At 34.6% G+C, this 23,855-nt stretch overlaps 1 protein-coding gene across 2 annotated transcripts; it reads left to right on the top strand.

Moving 5' to 3' along the window:
* Nucleotides 1–3,013: 3,013 nt before the first annotated feature.
* On the top strand, nt 3,014–23,469 carry tmem116 (transmembrane protein 116). 2 transcript variants are annotated; one of them, NM_001114707.1, is given in 12 exon segments: nt 3,038–3,250; nt 3,595–3,641; nt 5,808–5,871; nt 5,959–6,087; nt 14,184–14,288; nt 14,387–14,433; nt 16,088–16,171; nt 16,616–16,751; nt 18,554–18,698; nt 20,152–20,231; nt 22,039–23,303; nt 23,331–23,469. In NM_001114707.1, coding segments are annotated over 11 exon segments (1,086 nt in total). In that variant the 5' UTR covers nt 3,038–3,184; the 3' UTR covers nt 22,222–23,303; nt 23,331–23,469.
* Nucleotides 23,470–23,855: the final 386 nt, after the last annotated feature.

Raw genomic sequence — 23,855 nt, 5'->3', positions numbered from 1 at the left:
CAGAATGAGCCTGGTTTGGAATTGGAATGCAGCATGTGTCGTAAATGCTGCTCCATCTGAAAGCAGGTGCTCCAGATTTACTTCTGATTACAGAACTGGCTTTACTGACAAACTGCACTTGACATACGCCTTTGTTTAATCGTGCAGCTCTATTTTTAATCAGTTTTTACTGTTGACAATATTCTGAATGCTATAATAAGCTATTTTCACAACAAGTTGTGAGTTATATCCTTTTGCTGTATTATTACAAACATCAAAAAAGTGCGCAAATAAATAAAAGTATATAAAAATTGCTTGAAAACAGTGATGGGTAGCTGCTATCTTCATTTATTTGGTCACTAATAGTGTTTCAATGCTTGGATTTTATATTATTACTTATTTATTTAATGTCATTTAGATATTTATTTATATTAGTACTTGTATATGTGCAAACATTTCCCCCCTCACTGTTTACAATGCGTCCATATCTCTTCTCCATACTGCATGAATGTTCTGCAGCTCGGTCAGAGGGCTGGCATGAATGGAGCAGGTTGTGTGTTAATGGACAGCGAGCAGGCAGAGGAATGTAATGACGCAATCACAACCCAAACCGTCACGTGTTGATTGTATGGGAACTGCCACTATTAATCTGCAACTTACATAATGATAAGTCTGCTACTTAAAGGGACAGTTCACTCAAAACATGAGCATTTTCTCATTATGCTCCCTCATCTAAAGCTTCATAAAGCAATTATTAAAGGTGATTTCTTTTATTCGTTCAGTTTTCTTTGGCTTAATGCATTTTTCATCAGGGGACGCCACATTGGAATGAACCGCCAACTATACCAGCAAATGTTTTGCATAGTGGATGCCCTTCCAGCTGCAACCCAGCACTGGGCAATAGCATTTTATTAGGTAAAATATATCACAAATGAATGATAGAAGTTTTATTACAATGACACAGCACAAAGTATGCTGTTATAATATGTTTAGAATAAAATTACATGTAATTTAACAGCAGATATTAATCTAATATTATTTCAGGCTCAATTGGTTCTTCATACAACAAACATACACAGATTGCGCCCACATTTTAGGACAGGGGTCAAATCGAGTTTACAGACCCCCGACTAAGACTTTATTTAGTGATTAACAAGCCGAAAATCATCACAAATTTAGATAAATGTAACAAATTTCATTAATTTTTTTTCAGCTTAGTTCCTTATTTATCAGGGATCGCCACAGTGGAATGAACCACCAACTATTCCAGCATATGTTTATTTGCCTTTTAAATCGCAACCCATGGGAAATATAACTAATTTTATTAGATAAAATTTATCGAAAATTAATTATAAAAGTGTTATTACAATAACACAACACAAAGTATGCTGTTATAATATGTTTAGAATAAAATTACATGTAATTTAACAGCAGATATTAATCTAATATTATTTCAGGCTCATTTATGAGTATAAATTGGTTCTTCATACAACAAACATACACAGATTGCGCCCTCATTATAGGACAGGGGTCAAATCGAGTTTACAGACCCCCTACTAAGACTTTATTTAGTGATTAACAAGCCGATAATCATCCCAAATTTAGATAAATGTAACAAATTTCATACATTTTTCTTTAGCTTAGTTCCTTATTTATCAGGGATCGCCACAGTAGAATGAACCACTAACTATTCAAGCATATGATTATATGTTTGCCTTTCAAGTCGCAACCCAATACTGGGAAATATAACTAATTTTATTGATTAAAATGTGTCAAAAGTGAATGATATACTATGACACAACACAAAGTATGCTGTTATAATATGTTTAGAATAAAATTGCATGTGATTTACACAGCAGACAAAAGTCTAATATTCTTTTAGGCTCATTAATGACTCATTTGTCACAGTATGAATTGGTTCTTTACACAACATACCAATATTGCTCTCATATTTAGGACTAGGGGTCATATTGAGAGTTTAAAGACCCCTATAAGACTTTGTTTGGTGTTTAACAACTCATAACACAAATATTTTATATAAATATAACTTATTTCATTTGTTTTCCTTCAGCTTAGTCCCTTATTTATCAGGGGTTGCCACAGCGGAATGAACCACCAGCTGTTCCAGCATATGTTTATATGTTAGCCTTTCAGGTCGCAACCCGATACTGGGAAATATAACTAATTTTATTAGAAAAAAAATGTCTAATATTATTTCAAGCTCATTATTGACTAATTTGCCACAGTAATAATTGGTTCTTCATACAACAAACATACACAGATTGCTCTCATATTTTAGGACAGGGGTCATATTAAGAGTTTAAAGACCCCTTGCTGTTTAACAAGCCGATAATCATCACAAATTTAGATAAATGTAACAAATTTCATTAATTTTTTTCTGCTTAGTTCCTTATTTATCAGGGATCGCCACAGTGGAATGAACCACCAACTATTCCAGCATATGTTTATTTGCCTTTTAAATCGCAACCCATGGGAAATATAACTAATTTTATTAGATCAAATTTATCGAAAATTAATTATAAAAGTGCTATTACAATAACACAACATAAAGTATGCTGTTATAATATGTTTAGAATAAAACTGCATGTAATTTAACAGCAGATATTAGTCTAATATTATTTCAGGCTCATTAATGACTCATTTGTCACAGTATCAGTTGGTTCTTCATACACAGATTGCTCTCACATTTTAGGACAGGGGTCATATCGAGAGTTTAGACTCCTACTTAGACTTTGATGTTTAACAAGCTGTTTATAATCACCGTGACAGTTAACACAACGTATTCACGCATAATTTGGCAAAAGGGACAATTTTCTGTCAGAAACAGGACGTCCTCGTGAGACCCCAAAACAATGCGCCAGTCTGTGCTTCAGTTCAGTCGCTTTGAGCCGCCGAATATACATTGAAATATGACGCATATGTGACGTAATTAGCACATAACCAATCAGAAGGGCTGTAAGATAAAGTGGGCGGGGCAGCCTTTATATTACTCTCGAAAGCGCAAGCATGTTTTGTTTCATGTTTGTGTCGTGAAAGGATTACTTTGAGATGTCTTGGTAGCAAATCTCTCTATTTATGTATTTCAATCATTTGCTGGTGTTACTTGAGGACTGATTTCGAGAGGAATATAAACTGGAGTTGAGTTTAAATTAATATCTAAGAACACATTACATTACAATACAATATGGATATTTTTGGCGAAAATAAAACACAGATGAACACCACTACTCCGACTGAAAACTGGACATCTGTAAGTGATTTTCACAGTTTAATTATGCATTTCTCATGGTTAAACTATTCTGCAGGCACTCTTGGAGATGTGTGCATTCAGACGTGCTTTCTCTTTTTAAAATGACAAAATTATCGCAGTTATTGACGGATATTTCAGTGATGATGTTATTTTGATTTGATTTGTGGAAAGTAAATGAATCACCGTCTTCTGTAACGTGAGATATTTACAGTCACTTCATAACTGGGTCATGTCATAAAGTCATTAACATTCTTATCTCACTTTTAATGTTGTGTATGCTAAAAATAAACAAATATATAGACCAAATACACATGTTTTCCTCTGTTTTCTTGTCTTTACTGTAGGTATACTCTATAGTTCGATGGATTCAAATGACAATGGCTGTCCTGAGGTAAAGGATTTGAATCAATTATCCGTTAAAAATTTTTATTTAACTGCCGTTAAATAAAAATTTTAACGGTTAATTGAACGATCAAACGTAAAATAATCTGGTCATCATCAGTGTATAAATATTATATATAATATAATAAAAATTATATATATATATATATATATATATATATATATATATATATATTTTTTTTTTTTAAATTTAATAAATAATCTAATGATGACCAGATTATTTTACGTTTAATTGTTCAATTGACCGTTGAATTTTTAAATTTAACTGTAACGGCAGTTAAGTAAAAAAAAATTAACGTTTAATTGAACAATCAAACGTAAAATAATCTGGTCATCACTGTATAAATAAATTTTATATAGTATTAATTATATATGCATGTGTGTGTGTGTGTGTATATATATATATATATATATATATATATATATATATATATATATATATATATATATATATATATAGTATTAAAATATTATTTAATAATATATTTATATTTTTATTTTTAATAAATAAACTAATCCTGCAATGTGGTGGATACAAACATTGCGATATCGATGCTCGATATATTGTTCACCCCTTTAAGTTGGGATAACCCAATATAAGTTAAAATAACACAAACTGCATTAGCATTTTCTGTCATGTGATGCTGCGTACTATCGTGCTATCTACTTAAAGTCAGCGTGAAATCAAAATTTACTATAGCTGCATCCGAAACCACCTAGTACTCAGTAGGTACTGCATCTGAATTTAAACGTACTATTCGGCCATTAGAAAAGTATGTTCTATACAGTACTACATCCGCCATTTTGTCACGGCCACGTGACCTACCTGCATCACTTGTGATGCTTCACTCCCATTTATAAATTGTCTTGCGGGGCATCATGGGATAGCGCAGCGTGCATGGGATGCGCACTTTAGAATCTCGCCAGAAGTAGTAAGTCATCCAGGTACTTCTCGCATACTGATTTGCGAATTCTATGAATTCGGACATACTACTCGGGTCGCATACTGAATTTAGCGTATTGTATAGTATGGAAGTATGCAACTTCGGACACAGCCTAAGTCTATTTTGCTAGCGCACATTGTTATTTGATAGGTTAACAAATAATCTTTACAAGTTAATTTTACATCACTGTATTCGTAAACACTGGTTCTTCTTTAAAACCACTGTATATTATTAATAATAAAGATTATGTTGTCTTAAAAAATTATCTAACCTTAGGACTGACATCACAGCTAACGGTAGCATTTTCTGTCATGTTAAGCTGTGTACTATCGTGCTATCTACTTAAAGTCAGTGTGAAATCAAAATTGACTGTGTCTATTTTACTAGCGCACATTGTTATTTGTTAGGTGAACAATTATTTAGGACAAGTTAATCTGCTGAAAATCAATGTTTGTTTCGGTAATGTACCATCAAAGTCTGACCATTTACTTCTACATTTGGAGCCGATCCTTCTTTGTTGATGTCAGTAACCTCGCCCATTTTATCACTAGTTTGCTACGATGCACAAAGCGAAAGCTCCACCCCTACTCAATATTCAGTTTCAGTTGGAAGTCCATCGACACACTGAAATAAAAGTCTCAGCTACTTCCATTTCACGCCGACTTTAAAAATGTAACGTATGCTGTCAATTTCAGAACAGCTCCGGCAGAAGTTCATCCCAAACTTTTTAAATGTATTTTAAATTAAAGATGATTAAAAAATTTTTAATTAACATTCAAGAAATTCGATAAAATTATTTTGTTGATCAAATTATCCCAATCTGCTGCCGCGGAAACTAAAACATCCCTTGCAACTTGCAAAAGTCCATCATCATAGCGCAGTTTTTTATCATATGCAGAAAATAAATTTTGGTAAAGTAAAATATTTCAACCCCACCAAATCAAAATAATTAATATAATAATATACGTAATAAAAAAAACCCAGCACCGGCAAATTAGGCCAATTCAGCAGAAAATGGTAGACCTGGCAATGCTTCATGTAGGAACTTGCACACTTATGTATACCATGGTCTTTTAAAAATGTTGATTCTGTTTGGCTAGAAGATGTGCAATAAAATCTGTAACGCACAGGTAAATTTAATCACAGTCTTAATAAATTCTTAAGCATGAGTAGTTTTATATGTATAATTATTTATATGATTTTGCCTTCAGCATCTTAGGTGCTGGCTCCATCATCCTGTACGCAGCTTTTCAAAGACTAGTGAAGAAGCCAGAGGTGAGACTATGCATTATGCTGTCTATATATGTCTAATATAGCTATATATTGAACTTTTTGAGGAGAGAAATACAATGTTTGTTGCAGGTTCTACCGCTGTTCCTGTTGAGTTTGACAGACCTGCTGTTAGCATTGAGCTGGCTTTGTGGAGGACTGCTGTTCACCCAGTCCTGCAACTCTTATGCTACATGCTACAACCTTCACATTGTGGAACAGGTACAAAACATTCAATATATCATCCAGAAATAATGCTAAAATCTCAGGCAAAGAAAAAGTACATCCATTTACACGTCATGCTTTCATATCACTATTCCACTTCCACTAATAAAACCACATTGCGCAGACAGAAGTCATGTTTGATTGATTGTTGCGTGTTCACATCTGCGGGTTCAGAAACATTACACTGAAAATCAATTTTTACTTACAAAACAAAACAGTGGGCAACGTATTTATTACAGTATTTTTATTATTATTAATACAGTGTGTCATATTATTAAATAGTATAATGTATGTTCTGTGTTTGTATTAAAGTTATATTTGTACATTACATATTTTGATGCATTTTACAATTTACATAATTCCATTTATAGTAATGTTAATTATTAAAAATGCATACAGTGTAATTAATGTATATTGTTGGCTCAGCTCTATTTAAATATTATGAACAAATTATCAATTAATAAAGAATTAACAAAATATATATTTATTCAAAATAATGTGTAGTGAATATAGAAAATTAACATTAACCACGGTTGATAAATTATTATGAGTATTTTCATTTAGTTTGTTGGTTACTTACTAAAAATAAAGTGTATTTAAAGTACATTGTTAGTTCATGTTGGCTCAGCTCCATTTATAATAAATAAATAAATAAAATTTTACTTATTTTACTAATTTTACTAAATTTTACTAAAAATTTTACTTATTTTACTATTTTTAAAATTTAAAAATGTAAAAATTTTACTAAATTTTACTTATTTTATTAAAAATTTTACTTATTTTACTAAAAGTTAAGTGTATTTAAAGTACATTGTTAGTTCATGTTGGCTCAGCTCCATTTATAATAAATAAATAAATAAAATTTTACTTATTTTACTAATTTTACTAAATTTTACTAAACATTTTACTTATTTTACTATTTTTAAAATTTAAAAATGTAAAAATTTTACTAAATTTTACTTATTTTATTAAAAATTTTACTTATTTTACTAAAAGTTAAGTGTATTTAAAGTACATTGTTAGTTCATGTTGGCTCAGCTCCATTTATAATAAATAAATAAATAAATAAAATTTTACTTATTTTACTAATTTTACTAAATTTTACTAAAAATTTTACTTATTTTACTATTTTTAAAATTTAAAAATGTAAAATTTTTACTAAATTTTACTTATTTTATTAAAAATTTTACTTATTTTACTAAAAGTTAAGTATATTTATAGTACATTGTTAGTTCATGTTGGCTCAGCTCCATTTATAATCAATAAATAAATAAAATAAAATACATTTATTAATGGCCAATAAAAAAATATATATATGTATATATGAGTAATATCACACAAGTAGCAGTTTATATAACAGTTCGACTGCATAATCATGCGTATTAAAAAAAAAAAATCAAACACGGAGAGTCTAAAAAATCCTTTTGTATGAGGAACTACTTTCTTCCACCATTCATTCACATCTGCAGCTGACGTCAGGACAGCAGAAACCATTGCTTCTTCACCAACGTCACTTCAGAGCTAGTGTTTGAATGATTCTCTAGCGTAATGTCTAAAGGGAAGACAAAAACGGCTCATTTTGCTCACATTTTAAGATTATAAGGCTGAACTGCATGAAATGCCATCAGTCTACAGAGATATCTTCTTACAGTGTTACAGTCTACAGTATTTCTCTGTTACAATTGGAATATCACAATGATTAACCCCGAAAAAAGCAGCGCAATCACTACCAGACTGCTGTTGTGATTGCGATAAGGAATGGGTATTCGGGGGTGGGGTCTCTTTAATAATGATTTGATCAGCTGTAGTTAAAAAACACGCAGTTTTAATCTAAGCAAGGGCTTATTATGCGGTCCTGGTGCCATCTTATGGATAGACAACGTCAACCGTCTTAGGATAATGGATGCTGACGCGCTGTCTCTCAGAAATTAAAAATATTTTGAAATAGGCACTATCCTTATAAACAGACTGCAATCTAAACAACTACATTCTCGTCTAAAAAAAGCCTCAAAAGTGCATGATGTTGTCCATTAGCTGCAATATTTGTCAAACTGTAGTGAGTTTATTGATCTGCTGTCACTCTATGTGGGCGGAGTAATACACAAAGGTGAAGAGGCTGTACGAGTGCTGTTATTGCAGAATATCACACTGCTATCGGCCAACCAGATCCGAGAACCAGACAGAACTGTTGCATATATATATATATATATATATATATATATATATATATATATGAAGTCTGAATTATTAGTCCCTCATTATTTGCCCTCAATATATATATATAAATAAAATTACAAATATAATTTGTAAAGTATATTTAAAATAATCTATAGTAAATACTACTACTACTGCGCCACTGTGTCGCCTCACAGCAAGAAGGTCGCTGGGTCACTGGTTCGAACCTCGGCTCGGATCAGTTGGCGTTTCTGTGTGGAGTTTGCATGTTCTCTCTGTGCTCGCGAGGGTTTCCTCGGGTGCTCCGGTTTCCCCCACAGTCCAAAGACATGCGGTACAGGTGAATTGGGTAGGCTAAATTGTCCGTAGTGTATGAATGAGTGTGTATGGATGTTTCCCAGAGATGGGTTGCGGCTGAAAGGGCATAAAAATGTGCTGGATAAGTTGGCGGTTCATTCCGCTGTGGCGACCTCGGATTAATAAAGGGACTAAGCTGACAAGAAAATGAATGAATGAATGATAGTAAATGTAGAAATTAAAATAAATGTAAAAACAATAAACGCTCTTTGAAATCAGGTTTGAGCATGCATGTAACACCATGAAAAAGGCAAGCATTCAGGATGGTACTTTCCTTTAATTTCTTAAAATGACAATGCTGTTAATAAATGGAAAGTCCTAAGACAACAAAAGATTGTTTTGGATCGGCTTGTAAAGTGTGCATGCTGAATCTATTTTAGCAGCAGTGTGATCTGGATCTGCCAGAGCTCTGCAGGCTCAAACATGTGTCTCTCATTACTCAAGTATGCTTGTTTCACATTTAGCCTCAAAATCACAGAGAAGGAACGCACAAAAGTTTCTCTGCAGAAACAAAAACAAGCTGTTCTGAGACCAGATATTAAAGCCAGCACCAAACAAAACACAGAATTGGGACAAAATCTGAGAAGGAAGTGGAGCAGCAAATTTGGTTCATATTCTTTGTCCAGATATGATTACTTCTGCTCCACTTATGAAAATTACACATGAGGGTGTGAGTGAACGTCACAACTCAAAGTTCACTCGATGTTGTTTATGAACACTTTTTCTTCATCAGACTAAATAGGTTTCAATTAGATTAGAGCTGCAAAAATGAGCAGTTTTCCCTATTTTGTGATGCATGTTTTTATTTTTCCTCTTTATTTATGCTTTTGAACTGCATTATGGGATCTTGATCTTTCAACAACTTTAAACCTTGAAAAGTTTAAAAAACTGACTTTTATTAACTTTAATTTTTATTTTATTAATTGTGCATATACATTAGATTAGTCAGTGCTGAAGCCAAATTTGGAGCAAATCTAACAAAATAACTTATGATAGCTGTCCAAAAACCAGCACAGCCAAATTTATATCTTATAGTAAAAATTAAATACACATTTAAAAAAGAGGAATAATCAAGAGAAGCAAAAAATTAAAAAAGTAAAAATTTTGTTTAAATTTTGTAGGTTCTAATTTTTTTTTGCAATGTTTAGCTTGAATTAAATTGTATTATCTTTCTTTTTTTTCTTTTTTTATTAAGATTTATTTTTGGCCTTTATTTCTTATAACAGTATTAGATAGGACAGGAAGTGAAGTAGGAGAGAGAGGGGGGTAGGGTTTGGGAAATGTCCTCGAGCCGGGATTCGAACTCGGGATGTTCTTACGTGCTACTGCAACATATGTCAGCATATGTCAGGCTTTTGCGTCAACAATTGTATTATCTTTCTATTTTTAAATATATTTGGTGACTAAAATGTTATTTTATTAAATATATCTGTTTATTTATTTTTTAAATGCACCAAAATACACTGACTATTTTCACTGGGAAATGAAGAACAATATTCATTTTCAAAATGGGGAGTACTGTACATAACAAATGCTATTTTCTATTTACTGTGCTATCCGATGTCTCTTAACATATCTAGTATATAGGTATCATAAAAATAAGTTCATAAAAATGTGGTGACTTTTTAAGCTCTATTTAATAAAGCAAGCTGTACAATTGTAAAAAATATAGATTTTATATCAAATATTTAGATATAAAATATTCAAATTGTATATAAATACAGATTTATATGTTAATATTTTAGCTTAGATTTTTTTGTAGTATTTTTTGTAATTATTTGTTTTGCAATTAATCACAGTTAATTTGAATATTAAATCATTTCATATTACTAATTTATATTGACAACTTTTAAAGAATCTTTAAAATAAAAATATAATTTTTTCCCTGTTGCAAAAACAAAACTGCATGCATTCTTGACACAAAGTAAAATCTATAGTAATCTATATCTATAGTACCACTCTGGAGTAAATGATCCTATTTTCTCAGTTTGTGCAAATAACACAGCAGTGACTTCAGCGTTTTGATCTCCTGCTGTTTAGTGGGCTGTTTTTAATTTCTGGAAACGGGTAATTATTCCTCAGGGCAGAGAAAACGCCCCCAGTTTGGAAAATCCAGCCGGAGATCGTGCGAGATTGACTGAGTCACTCCATTTTACAGCCTTACACACACCACACTGACTAAACACAAAATTATTTATGTTATCATTCATTTTGTCACACATTTTATTGCAATATTGCCAAAGCCTTCTAACAATGGATACAATATGGATTATAATTACATTTCTAAGTAATTAAAAATAATAATAATAACAATATGTATATAATAACATTTATTCATTCAGCTTAGTCCTTTATTTATCAGGGGTCCCCACAGCCGAATGAACCGCCAACTATTTCAACATATGTTTTATGCAGCAGATGCCCTTCAAGTCGCAGCCCAGTACTGGGGAACACCCATGCACACTCACATTTACACTCGTACTCTACGGGCAATTTAGTTCATCCAGTTTCCCTATAGCCAGGTGTGGCCAACCCTGTTCCTGGAGAGCCACCTTCTTGCAGATTTCAGTTGCAACTCATATCAAACACACCTGCCTGTAATTATCATGTGGTGTTCAGGTCCTAATTAATTGGTTCAGGTGTGTTTGCTATGGGTAGCAACTGAAATCTGCAGGAAGGTGGCTCTCCAGGAACAGGGTTGGCCACCCCTGCTATAGCGCATGTGTTCGGGCTGTGGAGGAAACCCACGCCAACACTGGGAGAACATGCAAACTCCACACTGAAATGCCGACTGGCCCAGCTGGGACTCGAACCAGCAACCTTTGCTTTTGTAAAACAAACAAAATGTTATATTTTCCTACTATTTTTCCCTCTCATGTTTAAAAATTCTATCATTTTAGGAGCTTAAAGGGACAGTTCACCTCAAAAAAATGAAAATGCACTTACTTTTTACACTATGTCAAGTGTTAAAAAACACAAAGAAGATATTTTGAAGAATGCTGAAAACCGGTTACCACTGACTCCCATAGCAGAACAAGCAAATAGTGTGGTATACTAATACTCTTTATATTTGACTCACAGTGTAAATGGAGATATAATAAATTTGACACAGTGCTCTACTTTACCCTGCTGACGTTTTTCATTGTGCAAACTGTGTGCATAGTTACTGTACACTGTTAACATCACTAACACACACCCTAATCAAATATAACTCATACCAATTCACCTTTTTCAATCAGCTGAGCTCAAGGCAAAACAGAAAGGAGACGCAGGTTTCTGTAGTTAGGCCTTTCTTGACAGAGAGATTTGCTATCTTTAACATACAGAAGTTGCTCAATCCAGGAATGTCATTCAGCGGCTCTGCAATAATCCAACCTGAACGCCTACAAACGTGCTGTTAGACTGGGATTTCCAAACCTGCTGATGATAGTATATTTAAAAAGAAAAAACTACTTGCAGATCATTTAATAAAGTTTATTATTAATGAAATAAAAGAGTGTACCTTGGTGGTTGTGTCTTAAAGAGCACTTTGTAGCACTGTTTAATTTAAGATACACTATAAAAGAAATTCATGACAAAAAAAAGTCAAGACAACACATATTTTGATGTTGGTTTCATCAGGTTTAGGGGCGACTAATCAGTGGTTAGCACTGTCGCCTCACAGCAAGAAGGTTACTGGTTCAAGTCCCAGCTAGGCCGGTTGGCATTTTTGTGTGGAGTTTGCATGTTCTCCCTGTGTTGGCGTGGGTTTCCTCCGGGTGCCAAACACATGCACTGTAGGGGAATTGAAAACACTGAATTGTTTGTAGTGAATGAGTGTGTATGGATGTTTCCCAGTACTGGGTTGCAGCTAGAAGGGAATCCGCTGTGTAAACATAAGCTGGAATAGTTGGCGGTTCATTCTGCTGTGGTGACCCCTGATGAATAAAGGGACTAAGCCGAAGGAAAATGAACGAATGAATGAATCAGGTTTCATTTTAGCTCATTTTAGTTTGATCAGTTTGATTGATGTAAGTTCAGATGACTAGAAAAGTTCATTTGATTCAACTAAAAAAGTTAAGTTAGCAAGAATGTTTTTGCAGTGTATGTTAGGGCTGTGCAATTAATCAAAAATCCAGTTTTGATTTCGATTTTGGCATCTAACGGCTATGAAAAGCAATTAATCGAGATAAACGATTATTGCATCATAAGTGTAATGTAACTTTTGTAGCACAGGATGCGCATCATTCATTAATGTACATTAGAATTATTCATATTTTTAAAAGCGCGAAAGAGACTATGGTTTTGTGTGTGTGCGCACCGCGCTCAGCTTCGGACAGGCTCAGAAACGAGCAGAGCACACACATCTAACGCCATCTTAATGTGAGCGCTGGTCAAATACATGCACATTTGTGTCAGAGCGCAGTGTTTGGTGATTATTCATATTAACCCCGTGTGTGTAATAAACAAATAAGTTGAGAATCAAAAGACACGTGAAACAGAAACCATATTAGAGCCGCACTATTTTTAAAGTGACAGTGCCCAATATTCCTGCTGCCGCCTGTTTTTACTATTAATCAAACGACAAAAGGAGAAAATCCCTCACTGCTCTTGACTGAAGGACTTTTGTAGCTAAAGTTTTTTGAAGATGCTTAAAGCAGAGTTAAAACATAACAGATTTAATAACTAATTTCTAATAAGTGACATTCAAAGGCTTAATTAATGTAACTAGGCAAGTCATTGTATAACAGTAGTTTCTTCTGCAGACAATCAAAAATATATTGCTTAAGGGGGCGAATAATATTGACCTTAAAATAGTTTCTAAAAATATTTAAACCTCCTTTTATTCTAGCCGAAATGAAACAAATAAGACTTTTTCTAGAAGAAAAAATATTAGAGGAAATACTGTGAAAAATTCCTTTGTGTTAAACATAATTTGGGAAATATTTATATATAAAAAAAAATTCACAGAAGGGCGAATAATTTTGACTTACACTGATAATCGGTTCGAATAGTCGTGAGTACAATTATGACCAAATTAATCGTGATTATGATTTTTCCCATAATCGAGCAGCCCTAGTGTATGTTTTCTGCAAGTGCACTTAATTATGTGTTGTTGACTAACATACTAAAGCACGCGCACAGTACCTCTATATTGCCCAAGCCTAGTTGTAGGTCTAAAATAATTTTATACAGCTTTTAATTTTCCTATGTCCAAGTAAAGCTGCGTTATCTTAAAAAGTCCTACATTCGACTTGAAGAAACCTGCAGAAACCCTCATCCTTATTTCAGAGTTAATATGAGCAATTATGAAGTGAATATTACTAAAGTGGGACAAAAAGCCTTTTAAAGTTCAGTTATTTTGCATTTAATAAGTCTAATCTATTATATATGTTCAGTTAGTGTATGACATATGGAGAAGGCTAGAAAGCACTGAAACAGCCTAACAGTAATATGAGAATATGATAGAGATATCTGCGAACGCTGTTTCAGTCTCTATAGAGTTCAGAAAGTGGATGTGATCTGTAAATGCAGTCAGTTGAACTCCGGTCAGCTCTGTGTTTGACTTTCTCTTCCCCCAGACGCTGTATATGGCCTCCTTCTTCTACACGCTGCACTATGTTTGGGTGCTGTACACCGGCCTGAACGGGAAATATCACAGGAGACTCAATGGATTTCCAGCTGAGGTGAATGATATTGAACATTATTAGCATGTTCATGATGACAGTGAGTCGATACTGTTTACTGTTAATGCTGGAAACACTGACCTTCCTCTTTATTTCAGGCTGCAAGAACTAGAAACTGCAGATGTCTGGGTCCAGTTCTGTCATGGTAAGAGGATTGAGCATACTAACTGAAATACAACTATAGCACTGAGACTGTTAGCGTGACATACTGTAATAGAAAAAGAAACAAAAAAACACATGTAAATATACTTTTTAAACTAGTAACAATAGCATATACAGTGTTCACAATATCACAAATCCAACACAGGCTTATTGTGAAAACGCACCCCCGTCTACATTTCTGGAGAGCGCAAATTATGCAGCCAGAGCTATGTCTGGCTGAGATGTTTTTTGTCTTTAAAATGAACACTACGGGGCGGTATGATGCCGCAAATGGCTTTTTTTTTCTGTTTACGCTACCAGCTGACTGCTTACCTCCGTGTGGACAGCTTTTCCGCCGTTACGTTTGCCCATTGGCTTGTCGCTTATGTTGGCAGCAGTGCTGAATTTATAAATTGCGAGGTCCCGGAACAGATCGGGGTAATGGATCCAGCATGTTACCAAAGGAAGAGCGGGGAGGGAAGGGGGTGGATTTGCGGAAGAAAGTGAAGAGCAGGGCGGGGCGGAGGTGCATCGTTAAAATGAGGTACCGGATCTGGATCTCTGGTTGGTAGACTTGAGACACAGAGAGGAGTTGACCACGAAGAACGGTTTTAGAAAGCAGATAAAACAAAAGCCAAAAAATTAAATAAATAAGTAAATAACAGCGTGAGAACGTGGAAAATCTGAAAATGTGGTGAAAATCAGGCAGCCGCGAGGGTTTTTCTTTTTCTGGATTGGGAAGGGGGTGGGCGGGGGCTTCAGTCGGTCGGTCAGTCAGTAGGCAGTGACCTCTGGTGGATTTAGGCACGAATGGCACTCGCGAGAGAAATTTGAGATCTGAAAAAGCGTACACAGCGACCTCTGGTGGATTCGCAAAAACAACTGCAAAAAAGTAGCCCCCGAGGCGTATTTCACGATCTCCAAAAATGTATATAGGGGTACGTATAAATGATGAAAACCTATATTTTAAAACGATGCTATAAAATATTATATTTGTGCATATATATTAGTTTAGTCAGCACTAAAGCCAAATCTGGAACTTATAACAAAATGACTTAAGATAACGGTTCTAAAATTAGTAGCCTGAATGTGTATGTTAGGAAAAAATAAAATATAAATGTTTAAAAATCAAGAGAAACAAAAACTATCTGAAATTTTGACTAAATTTTCTAGTTTTTCTTTTGTTTCGCAATATTTAGCTTGAATTTAAATGTATTTTTTTATCTATTTCTAAAGATGTTCAGTGATTAAAATGGTATTTAATTAAATTTATCCGCTTAATAAATCTGTTTTGTTCAAATTCACCAACATATAGGAACTATATTTATTAAGAAATGAATTAAAATATTTATATTTAAAAATGGGGTGCATTCATATATGCTGAGCACTGTATTTTATACTAAAAGTTTTATCCTGGAGAATAATAACACATCTTATACATTAAGTAGATGTTTGTATGTGTATTTAGAGACATTTTGTTACTTAAAAACTCCCACTGTAGCTATTTCTGACGGTTTTTATCTCACAATTTAGGATCTTACTTATTTGAGCTGATACAATGTTTCAAAAGTGAAGCTGAAAGTTTGATATTAGCAGACATGAAGCATTTCACGTTGTTTTATTTATTAGTCTGATTGTCTGTCCTGATTTGTCCACAGTCTTCTTCCTTTACTGCTCACAGCTCCGGTGTTTGTGGCTGGAAATGTGTTTCAGTGTTACACAAACTTCACTCAGCCGTACAGGTCAGTCTGTTTCTCGCACCTATCATTATTTCTTTAATTAATTGTCATTACCGAGGTGACAGTGGCTCAGTGGTTAGTACTGTTGCCTCACAGCAAGAAGGTCGTTGGTTCGAGTCCCAGCTGGGCCAGTTGGCATATCTGTGTGGAGTTTGCATGTTCTCCCTGTGTTGGGCGTGGGTTTCCTCCAGGTGCTCTGGTTTCCCCTACAGTCCAAACACATGCACTATAGGGGAACTGGATAATCTAAATTGGCTGTAGTGTATGAGCGTGTGTGAGTGTACATCTACTATGTAAAACATATGCTGGAATATGATGGAATTGGTGGTTCATTCCGCTGTGGCGACCTCTGAAATAGAGACTCAGCCGAAGGAAAATGAATGAATGAATATATGACCTGCTGTTTACTATGATGATGTGTATCTGATGCATCTTATTGTGTTGCAGATGCTTGCTGATGCACACCGGAGCTGTTTATCTCACTTCGTCTGCATCGCCCGAGCTCACAGCATGCAGCATCATTCAGGAATATTGCATGGCTATTTTCCTCGGCACCTTCCTCATCACCATCGTCGGCATGTCGGTGAGCGCTCTTTCACATCGGCACTTTTTAAATTAGAAAAGCAAATTATGATTTAAATACTTGCTATTAGGTCTGGGGTTGGTAGGTTTTTAATTGTTTTTGAAAGACATGTCATCTGCTCTCTTAAGGCTGTATTTATTTAAAGAGCCCATATTATACATGAAATAGGGTCATATCTTGGTTGTAAGGGTCTCCAACAACAGTTTAATATGCATGCAAGGTCAAAAAACACTTTCATGGTCTTATAATCTGCATTTATTTTTACTTAATTATCCCAGCGACTCCTGTATGAATCGTTCAGGGATTCATTTGTTCCCAAACCCCTCCTTAGCGCGAAGCTAATCTGCGCTGATTGGACCGATGACAGTCTGTTGCGATTGGTCGACTGCCTTCAGTGAGAGAGTGAAATGCCAAACAGCTAATCAGCAATATAAAAGTAATCACAGTTCATACACGCTCGATAGTGTAGACGTGGATTTTAGCTGCCAGTGGGTCAATGTAAATACAGACTATGGACTTGAAAATACAGACGACTAACTATTTTATTGAACAAAAACAGTTGAGATCTCCTAGCTTCTCACTCTGCTCTTTTCACAGACACACACACATTTTGCACACACTCACACACACACACACATACGCACTTAACCCTGCTCCTGACGACAACGCGCGCGCGCACACACACACACACAAACACACACACCTCCGGACGACAGCGCGCGCACACGCACACACAGACACACACACTACCTCCCCGTCCACGGAGCTCCGTTAACAAAGCAGCACGCGTCGCGTTTTTAACGTGACTTTGCACGCGATAAGAGAATATAGCCAGTTAACCTGATACAGTACACGCAGTTACAAGTAACAAATCACAACTAAATACATTTGCAAGCTAGAGTCAACGAGGCAACTTTAATCGCACGTACTTACACTTGAGAAATGGAGGAAGAAATCCATCCTGACGTCTATCAGTAAGTTAAGTTACTCTTTACTGATCCTTCCTTTAACAAACTCAGATGAAGTATTCTTTGTAGCATGTAGCTTCCAGAAGTTTCCAGTAGTTTCCAACTGCTTGGCTATAATGTTGAGGTTTCATCTTTGGGTAGAGACTCAATATATCCATCTGCAGTGTGACTTCAATCGACCGGCATGTTTGTGTGTGTTTGTGGGTGTGTGTGTGTGTGTCTCGGTTTCTGCGTCAGAGGGCGGGGCCTCAGGTTTGAAATCTCCCGGGTTTGCGCGTGCACGTGAATAACTTGGTTTCGTTCGTACGTCATGGCGAAACACCTAATGAATCGGTATCAAGGCGACTCGTTTGAAGCACTATGAGTCGACTCTTTTTTAGATGAATCAACCGTTTTTAACACTGTACACTAACAGATTTAAGCCTTAGCTGGATACTTCACTTCACTTAGAGCTGTGTTACACACTACATGGAGGGGCATTTTCAAAAACCCATAATATGGGCTCTTTAAAGGGACAGTTCAGCCTGAGATCAACTTTTATTCACTATTTATTCACTCTCAAATGTTTTGTGTAATATATATTTTAAAGAAACCTGAAAACCTGGAACCATTGGCTTCCATAGTATGGAAGTCAATGGCTACAGGTTTTCAGTTTTCGTAGAAGAACATTTTTCAAAATATCTTCTTTTGTGTTCATTGTATTTTTAAGTGTAAGACTCTTGTTTTCAAACAATAAAAATCATATCAACCCAATTGTTTTGTACAGGAGTGTACGTGAATATTAATAAATGATAATCATTGATAAAGTAGCTGTATTCCTGCTGCTGGTTTCAGATTTTCATGGGTAAAGCACGCTCTCTGTACAAGCGTGTTGTCACGTCTCAGGGGTTTTTTGGCGGCAGTCATTGGACAACTCTGAGACTCCTGGAGCGACGAATGGTGCTTTATCCATCCGCCTTCTTCTTCTGCTGGGGACCAGGTGAGAAAAAAAGAAGAAAACAAATAATAATAGTAATAATTTTTATGTTTTTATTGTTTTTGTTTTTAGTCGTCCAATGACTTACCTAATTAAATGAATTAAACTTATTTTAAGGATGAAAAAATCAGCTCTGCGTCCTGGTGCATGGTCTAACAGGGTTGTGCTTGTTCTCCTAATGAGTTCTGGGTGTGTTTTGAGCTTAACATGCATTATATCCAAACGCACGTCCTGTTCTTATGCCCCATATGGTGATGCAGACGTCTTCAAAACCCCACAGGTGGACAAATCTAAACTTGTTTTTATTAAAACAAATATAAAGATGCATATAATAAATAATACTGCTGATAATAATAACATTATACAGATGCAAATTGTCATGAATAAACTGAAAAAGCCCCCGAGATGAAGAAGGCATGGAGGCGGTGGCTTTTATATTTATGTAGAAAATAGTCATTTTGGTAACATTTTAATCCTTTAATTGTTTTTATATATATAAAGATATTTATCCTGTGTGTATTTAGCAATGTGTACGCATTAAAGGCGCATAACTAACACGCTCTGCACTGGACTTTAGACCAGCTGGTCTATTGCGCAGTCTATTTCAGTTCCTCAAAATAGCAACACACCAACAATATGCCTTAACACACCTCTATTTTAGGCCGACACACCCATGAGTCCATAAAGCGTCGCAAATGGATTTGCTATTTAAACAACGTGGCGCAAAACGTAAAAAACTAGGGTTGCGCTGGTCTTGCACATTGCGCCAAACATGTATTGCTCCTTATTGCACTGGGTGTATGATACGGCCCATTATATCATTTAAATTGAATACTTACTAATATGAATGCAAAATAATAAATAAAATATTATGTGCTGTCATCAAGATATAGTAATCGGTAATCAATATATATTTATATAAATAAATATATATATATATATATATATATATATATATATAAATATATATATATATATATATATATATATATATATATATATATATATATATATATATATATATAAAATTTAAAAAAAAATCTTTTTAAAAGAGCAGAAATCAAAGTGAAACAAAAAAAATTTTAAATTTGGTTGATTTTACGTGTAATTTTTTTTGCAATATTTTTGCTTGAATTTAAACGTATTATTTTTTTTATTTCTAAAGATGTTCAGTGACTAAATTATTATTTTAATAAATATATCTGTTTAATAAATCTGTTGTTTTTAAATGCACCATATATTACCTATATTCACTGAGAAATGGATAAAAATATTCAATTTCAAAATGGGGTGTACTCAATTATGCTAAAATACACACACACACACACACGCACACATATATATATATATATATATATATATATATATAATCATCAGTTTGTTAAAACAGTATAATCCAATTATTATCCAAAATTTTAGATATAAACTCACATTTAATCTCTTGTTTGTTTTTTAGCATTATTACTGGCCACCATGATGTTGGTGAAACCGGACGTAATAGAGGGAAAGATGGGAGTCGCCCTCTACATCCTACAGGTCTGCCAAAATACATAAAACTGCTACAAAACAGAAGCTCTTGCAATTATATGTGCAATGTTATATACAGTTGAAATCAGAATTATTTGCCCTGTGATTTTATTTATTTATTTATTTTTTTTTTTAAATATTTCCCAAAAGATGTTTAACAGATTCAGGACATTTTCACAGTATTTCCTATAACATTTTTTTCTTCTGGAGAAAGTCTTATTTGTTTTATTTTGGCTAGAATAAAAGCAGTTTTAATTTTTTTAAAAACTATTTTAAGGACAATTTTATTAGCCCCCTTAAGCAATATTTGTTTTGGATTGTCTACAGAACAAACCACTGTTATACAATGACTTGCCTAATTACCTTTGTTAACCTAGCTAAGTCTTTAAATGTCACTAGGTCACTAATGTCACTAAGTCTTTAAATGTATCTTGAAAAATAACTAGTCAAATATTATGTACTGGGGCTGCATAATATATTATTCAGCATCGATATCGCAATGCGGTCATTCGCAATAGTCACATTGCGATACGCAATGTCGCCTGGATTATAATTGATCATTTTGCAAGTGTGTTTTGAGGCCTGTGACTGTGTGAGGGTTTTAAAAGCTTTCAGGCTCAAGAAAATGTACCGTTTGTAACTTTGACAAAATTAATAAGGATTAATTTTATGGATTTGAAAAAAAAAAGACTATGCAGTGTTATCTTACCTTGGATTATTTAATTACTGCATACCTGAATACATTTCGACTCTTCGGAAAACAATAAACGCTGTATATTTAATTAGCATATTTTTCTTTATTGAATTTATCTATGCATGTAGATTGTCTAATCATGTAGTGTTTATTATACAGATATTGTGCTTAATAATATAAATATCATGCTTATTATTTGTGCACAAGTGCTATACAAATAAACTTGAATTACATTTTTATTATGGATTGTTTACAAACATTTATTCAACTCATCTAGTGAAATTGTATTTACATCGCAATATTTACATTTACATTTAGTCATTTAGCAGACGCTTTTGTCCAAAGCGACTTACAAAAGAGGACAAGGAAGCAATTTACACAACTATAAGAGCAACAATGAATAAGTGCTATAGGCAAGTTTCAGGTCTGTAAAGTCTAAGAAGGAAAGCATTAGTAATTATTATTATTATTATTTTTTTTTAGTCCAGTTAGTGGTATATCCAGAGAGGCAATTGCAGATTAGGAAGTGATGTGGAGACTAAATAGTTGAGTTTTTAGTCGTTTCTTGAAGACAGCAAGTGACTCTGCCGTTCTGATGCAGTTAGGGAGTTCATTCCACCAACTGGGCAGATTGAACGCGAGCATTCGAGAAAGTGATTTCTTCCCTCTTTGGGATGGAACCACGAGGCGACGTTCATTCACAGAACGCAAGTTTCTGGAGGGCACATAAATCTGCAGAAGTGAGAGCAGATAAGAAGGGGCGCAGCCAGAAATCGCTTTGAATTTGATGCGAGCAGCAACTGGCAGCCAGTGCAAACGGATGAGTAGCGGAGTGACATGTATATATATATATCACAGAATTAAAAAAATAGCGCAATGTGTAATTTTTCTAGTATCGTGCAGCCTTATTATGTGCTGTCATCATGGCAAAGATAAAATAAATAAGTTATTAGCATTGAGTTATTTAAACTATTATGTTTAGCAATGTGTTTAGAAAATCTTCTTTTCGTTAAACAGAAATTGATAAAAATAAAACATACAGGAGGGGCTAATAATTCTGACTTCAGCTGTGCTTATATTGCAATAATACACTTAATAAACCTTGTTGCTTTTCCTCCACAGGCCTTCACGTCTGCGTCTCAGGGTCTGTTGAACTGCCTGGTTTACGGCTGGACGCAAAAGCACTTTCGCTCTCTGAGCAGCAGCACCGTACGAGACGCAAACACCCAGACTCCTCTGCTGCGCTCACAGAAACCAAACTACGCCGCTTTACACTCGGCTGCGTCTCTCACTAACTTTGTCTGATGCACAGACGAGTATGTATTTCCATGCATAAAGCACAGCCACTTGCAATGCATTCAAAGGTTTTTCCAGTGACTGCGTTTACAGGGAATCGAACCCGTTGCGAACGGCACGTTGAGCCACTGGAGAACAACTGACTCTCCTAGCAAAATATGCATGCACTCCTTCATGCAGTGGTTGGACTTAAGGTCAGTTTGTGTTGCTGTTATGTTTGATGTTCACATGCAGTAAGGACTACTAAATGAAAGCTGAGCGTTTGGTTTGTTTTAAGAATTCAGGGTCTGGTTTGCATCCCTCAAAGGGTTAGTTCACCACAATTTAAATGCTCAAATTTGTATTATGTTTGTTATTAAATCTTCAGAACACAATTTAAGATATTTTAGATGACATCCTGGAGCTCTCTCATCCTCTATAGACTGCAGTTGTATGTCCGTAAACATTGTCAAAGCATTCAATGTGACTTCAGTGGTTCAACTGTAATCATATGAAGCTCCAAGAACACTTTTGCACACCAAAATACTATAAAAACAACTTTGTTTGCCTGTATCTTCTGTCCCGGGTCAGATAAGGGTGTGCGTTTATTATGGGCAATACAGGACTTGTGCGTTCCTCCCTCTCTCCATGCCACCCTAATGGCAAACATGATAGAATGAATATTTCTCGGGTGAACTGTCCCTTTAAGTGATTGCGCACCTGCTGCTGGCTTTACTGTAAACCCAGTTTCATCATGAAGCCTTCTGCAGGCTGAAGAGTTTCAGATCAGACGCACGAGTGACATGTGAAACAGTGAAGAGTTTGAGATGTAAAGCAGGGAAAGGCCGACGGGGATTATACACATTATACAGACAGTGGGTAACACCTCTGAAACAGGATCTGAGAGGAACTGCTGCTGCTGATTTACAGCCAAACAATACAAGCGCTGTACTGTGGTTAACGTTGCAGATATCAGTTACTGCGAAAGAGAGCATGAAAAATCAGTTCCTACTTCTTAATCAGTGTTAATGATGAGTATTATTATTTTTTTGAGCAGGAAAAGACTCTGTATATACTTTATCAAGATAGCAGCACTGAATTATGGGAGGAAAAAAAGCTTTTTGTTTAAAACCAGGTTGATGTAGTCATGGAAATATAAGGGAAATATTTGATAATTGTGATTTCCATGCTTGGAATTTTACATTATGAAACAAAATTGTGAAATTAAATGATGAAAATTAATATATGAAGTAAAAAAGACTCTTAAGGGGAAGTTTATATACTGTTCTGTCAGTATTATTTCTGTCAAAAATATTTTTATTTAAATACAATGTCTAAATGAGTCAAAATGTCAACCGTTTTAAGGTTTCTGTTCCTCCACTGAATATTCACAAACAGATGGAAAATGAGGGAAATACTTTTGCAGAGAAACAACAGGCTCGGAAAATCACATTATGGAAAATTATTATATTCAATCATGAAACAAATATTTTGAAAAATGTGAAACTAAAATATTAAATGGAATGAAAATAGGCACAGGTCACCTAACAATACTGTTTTGGTTTAAAACGAGGATCATAGTCATGGAAATATAAGGGAAATATTCAGAAATTGTGCTTGGAAATTTACATTATGAAACAAAAATGTGAAATTAAATTATGAAA

The sequence above is a fragment of the Danio rerio genome, chromosome 5 (genome assembly GCF_052040795.2).
Source record: "Danio rerio strain M-AB ecotype USA chromosome 5, GRCz13ab, whole genome shotgun sequence".
Classification (NCBI taxonomy): domain Eukaryota; kingdom Metazoa; phylum Chordata; class Actinopteri; order Cypriniformes; family Danionidae; genus Danio; species Danio rerio.
Note: the sequence above shows the minus strand (reverse complement) of the source record. Positions and strands in the feature narration are given on the sequence as shown.